Source organism: Diorhabda sublineata, chromosome X, assembly GCF_026230105.1.
Source record: "Diorhabda sublineata isolate icDioSubl1.1 chromosome X, icDioSubl1.1, whole genome shotgun sequence".
NCBI classification, from domain to species: Eukaryota; Metazoa; Arthropoda; class Insecta; order Coleoptera; family Chrysomelidae; genus Diorhabda; species Diorhabda sublineata.
In genome coordinates, this window is record NC_079485.1 from 33893158 (window position 1) to 33904131 (window position 10974).

The 10974-nt window shown below is 30.4% G+C and overlaps 1 protein-coding gene across 5 annotated transcripts in view; it reads right to left on the reverse strand.

Annotated features, from left to right (window-relative positions):
- Nucleotides 1–10521, reverse strand: part of LOC130451215 (uncharacterized) — a 69901-nt gene extending 59380 nt beyond the window's left edge. For 3 of the 5 annotated variants that reach the window (XM_056790090.1, XM_056790091.1, XM_056790093.1), the window contains exons 1-4: nucleotides 10378–10479; nucleotides 8194–8404; nucleotides 5399–5665; nucleotides 4237–4631 (exon numbers count right to left, since the gene is read on the reverse strand). In XM_056790090.1, coding sequence (XP_056646068.1) covers nucleotides 4237–4631; nucleotides 5399–5665; nucleotides 8194–8404; nucleotides 10378–10417 — 913 coding nt within the window. In that variant the 5' untranslated portion in view covers nucleotides 10418–10479. Of the gene's footprint in view, nucleotides 1–4236; nucleotides 4632–5398; nucleotides 5666–8193; nucleotides 8405–10130; nucleotides 10189–10377 lie in introns of those variants that run through there. The other 2 variants (XM_056790094.1, XM_056790092.1) reach the window with 2 other exon arrangements.
- Nucleotides 10522–10974: the final 453 nt, after the last annotated feature.

Below are 10974 nucleotides of genomic sequence, written 5' to 3' on the forward strand. Positions count from 1 at the left end.
ACACGTTTCAAGGAGGTACGCACTATTTTATTTCACAGCACTGTTATAGGAACTGACTTGTGGTTGTGCCACTAGCCTTCTTATATATACCAATTACTGCCATCTAGAAGTGAGTGGAAGATACTAGAACTTTCTCGAGCCAACGAGATTATTCTATACGTGCTATTAGCGCCATCTCTTAGCGATAGAAGGTACTACCTGTCACGTTACTCCTCATGGCTCATCTCTACGACTAATCTAGAAATTACAGATAATGAGAGGAAAATTAATAATATACAGTGGCCGTTTTCCGGACTTTAGTCCGATTTGTAGCCTTTTTTAAACGTTGCGTACTTTTACGGACTGTTTTTTTTCATCAGTGGACTATCTCACTTTTTACCACCGGCAACAGTGATAATATGGTTTTGGCCCTCGGTACTTATTGGAGTAATAAGTATGGCCCTAGGGCTGGAAAGTTTGGAGACCCCTGGGCTAGAGGAAACATTATGTTAATATTAAATAAGTTGTTACGAATTCATATAGTGTGGAACAATAACGAGTATAGACCATAAAAATTACTACCATCGAATCTCCCCGCTTTCCGCCACTCTAAATATATGCTAAATTTAATATACTCAAGTTTTCATCTTTATAAATGAACTAACATCACTGGCATATGAAAATATTTTTGCAGCACTATCTCTAGCATAAAACACCAACACTAAGTAATTTCCTAATTGTTTGTATTCGGCAGAACTATTAGGCCTACTTTTTCATATCCTTATTATCAACATTTCACAGGAATGTATTACTTTTTATCTATATTATTCAACTTAGTAATATTGTTAACTGTTGATATAGGTTTTCCCAGCTATCTCTTGACCTTTTTTAGCTGTGGGATAGTGTAAATAAATTAATAAATAAATTTTATTCAAGAACTGTGGCTTCCAAAATGAGAGACAGATTCATACTAGTATGGGCATATACATTTGGAATCAATAAGAAGCTTCCCATAATCATTTAGAGAATATATAATATATGTATTGTTCCTTTGAAAACATTGACGCGCATTTAATTTGTTGTCAACACCATACATATTTTATATTTTCTCGTCTGCTTCACATACCTCCGAAGACGATATGGGGAGGGTAATTTATTTATTGTGTCCCAATCACCACGATAAGCTAATTTTTTATTCTTCCTTTACTTACTTCTAAACTTGAGATAGATAAACCTCATCAAATTAAGAAATTCAGTGGATTAAAAGCAATACAATTTTTCAATGAGTAATAAAAGAGGGGCGTAATTATTTTTGTTAGTAAGATCGATTATTTGAGTCTCTGACACTCCGTCTAGTATTCATGTCAAAAATTGAAACTCAATTACTGTAACGTTCATGTGTGCATTCACCAGAACAATAACATCCAAGCGAACATTATTAAATTTAATTATGGAATTTCATTATTAAGTTGCCTGAGGAGATGAAAGCGTTAGTAAGAAATTCAACTTTGATTGGACTGTATCTTAACCATGTGATGTAAAATTTTTGTTGTTTTGTTAACATTTCACTTATACTTAAAGTAAAATGTCCTACAACGTGCTACTTTCATAGAATGAAATTATTACTAGTTACATATAATCTTAATGAATCCATTTTGTTCATCGAGGACTTTAAATGAGAAGATTATTTTCAAAATTTGTTGTATTAATAAGTTTGGTCAAGATGTTGTTGAATTCATTATGAGCACTTGAAAAGTTTAGGGTTGTATTTTTTGTATGCCCCGAAGAAATCTATTATGCAATTTTTATATAAAAATTGCTTCTAATTAAATCGAAATTTCAAAGTAAATGCAATAAAAAATATCTGAAACACTATCACAAGGAAATCTCATAGAAGATATAATGCACCCCTGCCAAATCACTATCCATGAGAAAAATGCTATATCGACAATAAAAATACCAGAATCTAAAAAAACTGCATCAATCAAAGCTTCAATGTACAAATGAATGACTTCCAAAAATGGAATTCGTTATTTTATGAATTCTACAGAAACTGTAAGTATGAGGCAAGCAATAACTAAATTAGACAAATTCTTGGCGTACAAAATCAAAATATAGACACGTAGATATATCACTTTTTATAATTTCACCTTTTTTATTATTTACACATTATTAACGTGTTGATTTCAAGATGCGAATTGGCATTTTTTTCTTGGTTGCGGTAACAATGACACTCCACACTTCACCTGACCATATTCCAGTACGCATTGAAAAGAAAATGGAATTTCGAAGCGTACTGCACAAAACAAACTTAGACTTTTGTTATCCAATTAACTTTCACAGCAACTTTCTATCTTCTGAATACACTCTGGGAGTCTGCCAAAAAAATTCTTATTACTAATGGCAGTTTCTGCGAGAATACATACTCGCAGAAACTGCGATAGATGGGTCTTCAATTCTATTAGTACTCAGTGACTAAGTGTTTTTGGTAATATAATGCCTTCTATCAAGAATAAAACGATAATGTTTTCAGGAAATTTTATCTATTCGTTCAAAACAAATATGTATTGCTAAAGGAAAGTGATCGATGTCTACTTGAACTTCTTCTTTCCAAGCAGCGTAAACTCTGCGTGGTTTGACTGCGCTAGAGTCTATGAAGTGTGGTGGAAAATTTCATACTTACCAAATCACCCACATGTGCGATGAAATTTATATCTGGTGACTGAGAATAGTTAGACGTTATGTCCTGAAAAAGGTTGTGTGGATCTGTTACATCATTCACTCGTCTAAAAACCAGAGAAGAATCAAGATTTGTAGCTAAATACGATATTACACTATTCTGTCTCCATATACTGTCGTTCTCTGCATCAATTGAAATGTTTACAACAATGGTCCGTATTCGTAGGAAGCATTAATTGAGAGTGGTACTTAAAGGAACTAAAGCTTTAAGTCCGGTAATGTAGAGTACGTATAGTAACAGATCTTCCTTTCTCACTAAGCCATTGGCCAGCAATTTGCACCAATTGCCTGAAGAGCGTGCTTGGCGCCGAGTGATATGCCTCGGTATACCAGTTGGTCTTTCCTGTCTCTTTCTCCAACATAAGCATGACTATTATTGAACTACAGTCAACACGAGAGACAATTTCCCGAGGAGATAAACCAATATCTGGATAGGTCACAATTCAAACTTGCTGGCATAACCAAAATTTTTACTTCGAAACTGAGACAAACTCATAATAACTGATAATGTTTTTCTAAATAAGTTCAAAGATAAAACTTTGATATTCAAAATTGGCATGGCCAAAAAGCCGAGGTCAATATATTATTTTTTCTGTGTGTAGCATTCTTAATACGAGTGCCGACAGGCTATAAATAAAAGACAAGTTCATATAAAATAAACATTTTATTACCAAAAGATTGGTACACTCAAGGCTACTTTTCGACATAATCACCGAAGAGATTGAGATATTTGTACAAAACGGGCCTTAAGACTTCTGGAAATTCCGTAGACAAAACAGTAATGGTGAATCTGCGGGTTTCTTTAACCATTATTTCAACTCGTTGAACCAGGTCATCTGACACGACAGATTTGCGCCCCCTTCATTATGCATATTATTACGGCCGTCTTTAAAATTTCGACACCATTCACACATCACACCATCACTCATGAAGTTTTCTCTATACATACAACCCATTCTCCGATGGATTTTTGCAGCATTATGACCTTCAGCCTGTAGAAAACGAATCACACTTGGAGGGAGCATCAATAATGGCGGACATGTTTACGTGGCTATAGCACAATGCCGACTGACGCCTGAATGTCAACAATGACGGAATGTCTAGTGCGAGGGCTTCGCAGTCGCCTACAGTGCATGCCCGTTTTTTCCTGCCCACGTAGCGTCTGCACGGAGGGATTCGAGGTTGAAAAAAAAGAACCCTCGCGTATAACTTTTTATTCCTTCTATATAAATTCTAATATTATTATTTATGTTGTGAAGAAAATTGTATGACTTTAAAATCTGTAATAAACCAAAATTCATAAAAATAATTGAAAAGAAAATACCGTGGGATCCTCGCCTGAGTCTAAATATTAATTGCCTAAAGCAAATGTGAATATTTCTCCGTTCATATTGTCAATTTTTTATAACTAAATGCCTTAATATAACAGAAGCATTCATGAGATTCTTATTACACAGCTCAGTTTTTACAAAAATCGAATCCGCTTAATCATCGGTTACCATTATAATGTATACTCACCATCAATACCAGCTAATATATCAGCATCAATCATATCCCAGTAACCTGTCTTCAAATAATAAGCCTTAGGCAACATTGTATCGTTCCAGAAACCTTTATTCCCTATAATCGCCATTCCGGTAGTTTGATTTAGAATTGCTTGAGCTAAATCACTCGCCATAGTGGCAACCCATATAATGTTTATTCCTTTTTCACTCGTAAATGTGCCATCACTAAAAATTATCCCATTCTTTTTTTGAATTGCACTCTTAACACGTCCGAAAGTTGCGAGATTATTTTGTAAACCTGCAGCGATACCCGATAGTAGTTGAGTTGCTGATACAGGGCCCCATTTTGTTTTTAATACTCCTCTACGTAGCACACATCTACTTTGAACGTAACTATCCTTTATTTCCCTACAAATAATAAAGAGTTAATTCGAAACTAGTAATATTATATGCATAATTGCTTCTCGACGATTGTATCAAAATCTTATAATCAGGGTCAATACTAAGAATAACCTTCAATGTTCCAACAAAATATTTATGATATTTTATAAAAAGTTTCAATAACTCTAGCCATCTCATAAATTGATAATCATTATCAATATTGTCCTGTCAAATTTCTAATTTTTATTTGCAACTATTGATTTTTTTATGTGTGTTGGCTCATCATCTGAATTCTTGGAGAAATTATTCAACAACTATCTTGCTAACGAAATATCAAGTGTAAATAAATTCATTAATAGCATTATCATAATGGATGAAATGTAAGGTATTGCAACAAATTTACTATTAACAGTGGTTTACAATGCGCAAAAACCATCAAGTACATAATTATATCAAATTTGTTCGTCATGGCTATGTAACATTATGGAACTAGCTCATGAGAACAATACTCGAAATAAGTGGTTTTTTGCCAAATTCGACAAACTTATGCTTATTGAAAAGGCAATGATATCATGTATTTGGTAGCCTATGCAAAAAGTACAAACTTGAAAATATCATACACATTTTTTGGGCCGATTTAATTGAAAAAATATAAAAGTTGGACGTTATATCAATTATTCTATTTTCTATAAAATTAATATATTTTAATTCTCGAATATTAATCAAAAGTATCGTTTCCATTTAATCAAAAGTATCGTTTTCCATTTAATCAAAAGTGTGAAGAGCTTACTTACAGTGACATGCTTGATCGATCGTCACATGTTAGATTTTCATCTCCTCTTTCGATAGGATCGACAGAACTGGAAATAAGCGTGTGCAAAAAGCATAATTCCGATAGACTCAGAGATTCTCTAGGAAAATGTTCAATTTGTCCGGGTATTAAATAATCTGTTATCAGTCTGTACGTATAAAATTCTTCGCCTGTTGCTCGAAAAGGTATTACAAGTTTATCTTCCTCAATATTTGTAGTTTTTGTTTGACGAATACCATTAAACATCACTCTGAAGTCAAATAAAGTATTATCTGTATTATTTAAAATCAAATTACAAATGATTCCTATTCAAAAAAACAAAAAAAAATTTTCTGTAAAAATTAATGAAAAATATTTTAAAAAAGAATCAAGAAAAAATTCGCCTGTTGATATTGAAGGTAAGGTCGTTATAAGTAAAGTTGTAATTTATACGTTAGTTGGTTGTTAATGGCGTTGAATTTTTAAAGAATTTGTTTTTTCAAAATCTAAAAGATATGTATATATTCCACTAAGGTTATTTAAATCAGTTTGAAATGTAAAGAAGTCTTCGCCAGCTGAAGTATGAGCGATTAATCAATATTTCTATCATATGTCATTTTGAATATTGTATATAAATTATTTGTAGTTTTATTTCTAAAAATACTATTTTTCGTGTATTGGATTCCGTTCCAAAAATTTGAGAATCTTTATAATTGAATTTATGTTTTTTTGATATTTCATGGTTCATTAATGCACTTTTATTTTTTTAATCGTAATGATGCCCTTTTAGTCTATTTTCTAAATACTAAGATATCTGCCATATGTAGTATGCGTCACAATTAGTACAAGATACTTGATATAAAATAAGACTTTTTGTTTTTGGGTATTTTAGATTTTAGTTTAGTGAAGTATTTGGATAATCTATCATGTCCTTGATGACTTATACTAATATCATATTTATTGAAATAATTCTATAGTTGTTGGGAAAGTCCTTGTACATATATGGTTAGAAGAAATGTTTTATGGTCTGATGTTTCGTATCTGTTTTGTTTTTTAATTGATTGTAGTATTTGTTTATCCTTTTCTTGAATAAGTTGTATCATTTTTTCCTGATAATTATTTTCTTTTAATGCAGTTTTTGCTTTTTAAATAACGAAGTATATAAATTTAGGATCTGATAGTTGGATAGATCTATCAGCCAAACTTATTATCACTGATCTTTTTGTGACATAGGATGACACGAATTGAGGTTTAGATATCTTGTTGGTTTCGCATACCATTGTGTTCTTATGTTATTGTTAATTTCATATAATGTGACATCAAGGAAATTGATTCTATTATTTTGCTCAACCTCGATTGTAAATTGAAGTTTTTTATGATAAGATTGAATTTTTTATTAATATTTGATTTTTTGGTACGACAGTAATGCAAAGTCGTAAATCTACGTAAAGGAAAAACAATGGAATATTTATATCAAGTTTGTTTAAAACAGTTTTCTCAAGATATTCTAGCACAACCATCAATTTTGTTTGTATAGTTCATTTTCATATTTGAAGTATGTTATGAGCTCTATAGTTTTTATGAATTCGTTCCGGAGTATTTCTGTATATCCTTTAATTTTGTCTTATTTATTATTAATTTATTTTTCATAAATGTAATAGGAATATTTGTATATAAAGAAACTACATCTAACGAAATAAATACATATTCATTAGGAATGTTTATATTTTTGATATTTTTTTTGGAATTCCTTTGCCCAATATATAATATTTGTGTTAAGTGTTTTTCAAAATATTTTTCAAATAATTAGATAATGATTTAAGAGGAGTTTAAACATGTAATTGTGGGTGTTGGTATAGTGGTAAACCGTGAGATTATGGCAATCACAACGGTTCCAAATCCCCATTTCATACTTTTGGTAACTAGATAGAGGACTTTTTCAAAACTTAGATAGATAGATAGAACGCCTATCGGAGAATAAATTTATATTACAATTTCCGAACATCGCGTTCTATACTCGGTGACAATTTCAACATTGAAATTCGATATAAAAGGAATTGACAACTTTTAGAATTAAAAAAAAAAAAATAAACAAACAGAAGGACCCGTCAGCCGTTCCCAGTTATTCATTGATATACTAGAATAAAAAGAATCCTATCATATCTATGACCCGATTACTTCATTCACTTTTCGAACGACCGTGAACGTGATCCGGATTACTTTCCAAACCTCGGATTAACCCAATCATAGGTTCTGAAAAGCCCCTTTTAAAGCAGAAAATGTATATTTTTGATTATCTCATAATCTATCAACTCACTTGTATATTTGAACGGTTGAAAATAATTTATTGTTTTAACCAAATATGTTCTTTTAAGAAGTCATTATTACTATTAATTATAACAATCACAAATTAGTTTTGTAATAATGTTAATAATTTCTTTAGTGTTAATTACTTAGTTTTAGTATGTTCACCGAAATAATAACACAGGAAAAATTATTTAGATATAATTAGTCTTTAATTTTATAAGTTTATCCACGTTTTAACATATAATAGTGAATGTACTGGGAGGAAAAAATTATAATATTAGTGATAATATGTTGCTCTAATCAAAGAGAAATATCTCATTTATTTAATAGTAGTTTTTCGAATCGATTCCCAAAATCGCCGTACAAATTGGCTAACAACAAACAGCTTCTAAGAATGCGAACTTTAATACAAAATCCAGTGACATAAATTCGACAAGCATTAAAAAGTAATATTAGTTCCAAGTGTAGGAACTTCAATGAGATACTACTTACCCATGCAGAATTGAGGATGCAAGTAATCTCATATTAATAGCATTCCTCTCGTTTACTTCGATTTTCCTTATCAACTCAATTAATAAATGCATAGTTAACGGTGGTCTAGCGGTAACATTGAAATTACTTTTGTAACAATATTGAATAATTTCTGGAAGAGAGGATGATGTTTGACCTCTTACATTTTGTAAAATTGCGCAGACTACTACAACTAATATAGAAAATATATTAGCATGTATTTTGAATTTTATCAAGTTATTGTTAATGATATTATACTTAAATAAACTAGTAGGAAGACAACTGCAGAGAGTTGTTGCGATGATAACAAATATAAAGAGCTTTCCATTACTGCATTTCTCAATAATTTACTTAGTTACGGAGAATGTACATACTGTAACTCTTAAACTTAGTTCCAAATGCAAAACCCAAAAAAATACCTATATTATTTTCATTATTCAGACTGTCTACAATCATCAGCTAGGTACATTATATTTCGGTTATACGTGTTTCTATAACTGCAACTGGACTCTTTCTCAGAAATTCAAATCTAAAACTGCTAGGTCAAGTGATACTGCTTGAAATGGAAAATATTTCCTTTGAATCCACTCATCTGACAATGTAATATTTATATATTTACTACATCACGCCACTAATCTGTTTCAACTGAAATTGGTGAATGGTTTATTAAATATTTTCATTCATTAAGCTTTCCTCAAATCTGACTAGTAGATGTGAAAAAAGTTATATCAAATATTTGATCAATTTATACACAAACTGTAGAGCATTTTTCTTCTTACCCAGTTGCAATGGTCAAGTCGCCTATTTAAATATTTTCTTCAATATCTAGTGTCGCTCAACATAATGATGATACGACTTTCGGAAAATGCCAATACGTTATTAATATATTCTTAAACGCGAACTCTATTTCTTAGTACTACAGATGGAATAGTGTCCGTTTCTAATAATTACGTGAATACTTTTATCTATATAGTACCTCTTATTCCACCTACTGCATTCTAAAGAATTTTAAAGTACACTAGAATACGTCTTTTCATTTCATAGAATACAATATCAAAGTTAATTTTCAAAGCTATAGAAACTGAAAAGTAAACAATAATAAAATACTATTATTCCCACTAACTCGATGTCGGACAGTTAATATCACTCATACACGTAAAACTACCAAAAACCTGTTGAGAGATGTAAGAAAACCTCCACTTCAGACACATTCAAATTGCATAGCGAATAATAATAAATATTTTCAATAATTAGGTGGTAGGTATTGCTATATATAAATAGCACCAATACAATTTCCTTTAATTTCTGGTTAAAAGTTTAAATGTTTTGTGGATAGCTCTTTCCTTTAAATGAACTTTTCTGAAAATCAACTCAGATTTATCGAATTTACAGAAATGTAATATTTTTTATTTATTTAAACACTTCACACTACACTTAACTAACTTATAATAATTAACTTATCACTAATACTTAACAAACTTATTTAATTTATTTGAATTCTTCCGTTATTTTCTTTTTCGTTCCATGAACTAAGACTATTTATTATAAACTAACTAACTCCACTAAACATACTCAATTTATATAGCAGAAACGACATTTTTAGAATTCTAAAAATGAAACAAACAAAAACAAATAAATAACAAGACCTTCCTAGAAATTAGTTTAAAACAAACAATGCAAACAAATCGCCTGCTATGATAAAAATAAAAAACACGGGCCGGACGAGTTCGTAACACTATTTTTTCTGTAACAAAAGTACACTCTCCCTATAACTTGATAATATATAATAACGAACAAAATATATATAATAAGACCAGTAGTTTCCAAAGTTAATTCCAAATATTGGAATGATAGTTTAATCTTTGCAAAAATATGTAGACGAACTATTTGAATTGGAATTAAATAGAAGTAATAACCACCTCATATAAATTCACTTTGTAGGCTTTGAATCTTTCTCAAGGAACCAAAATATGTTTCTTCTTTCAAATCATTATACACAAAATAAGATTTATGTACTATGTACTCATTATCTAAATATGCGAGTACAACATTATACCAAGATAAGCGCCAATAAATAATCAATTGCAATTATCATTCCAAAACATCAACTTCAATATTATATTTGACACGGCTCTTAAATTAATAATTGAATTATATTTTACTTACGTTGCACTAAGATGAATTTCAATAAAATATTAGCCTTCATAGCATATTATAATATTGAGATAGTTACAAATTGAAAGTATTATCAGCACTATTAGTAAGATCACCTGAATATAGATGTATATTTACTTAATAAGATAAGACTATAGATATACCTTTTTGGAACAAAGGATAATGTAACATGAAAACAAATATATAGATACAAATTTGATCAATGTGAGTCAGAAAGTTATATTTCCAAGTTTGGATTCGTTCTGTCAAAAAGGATATGTCAATAGTATGAATACACCAATTTGGTTGATGTTAACACATAATCATACACTCACCTAAAAATACGTTATTATTTTATCCATGTTAATATTTATCCAAATGGGATAATTTGGAAGTTAAGTCTATATTTGAAGCTTACATTACACTCATATAAAATCCTTGTTCTGGTTTACCATATAGGTGACTTATTATAATATTATAAACCTTTAGCTTAGTTCTTGTAAATGTTTAAACGTTATCGATAACATCAAATACAAATTTCTCACTTGTATTTGTATTAAGTAATTTTATAATTCCATTCCAAAGAAGGCACTATTGATTTTTAAGTTG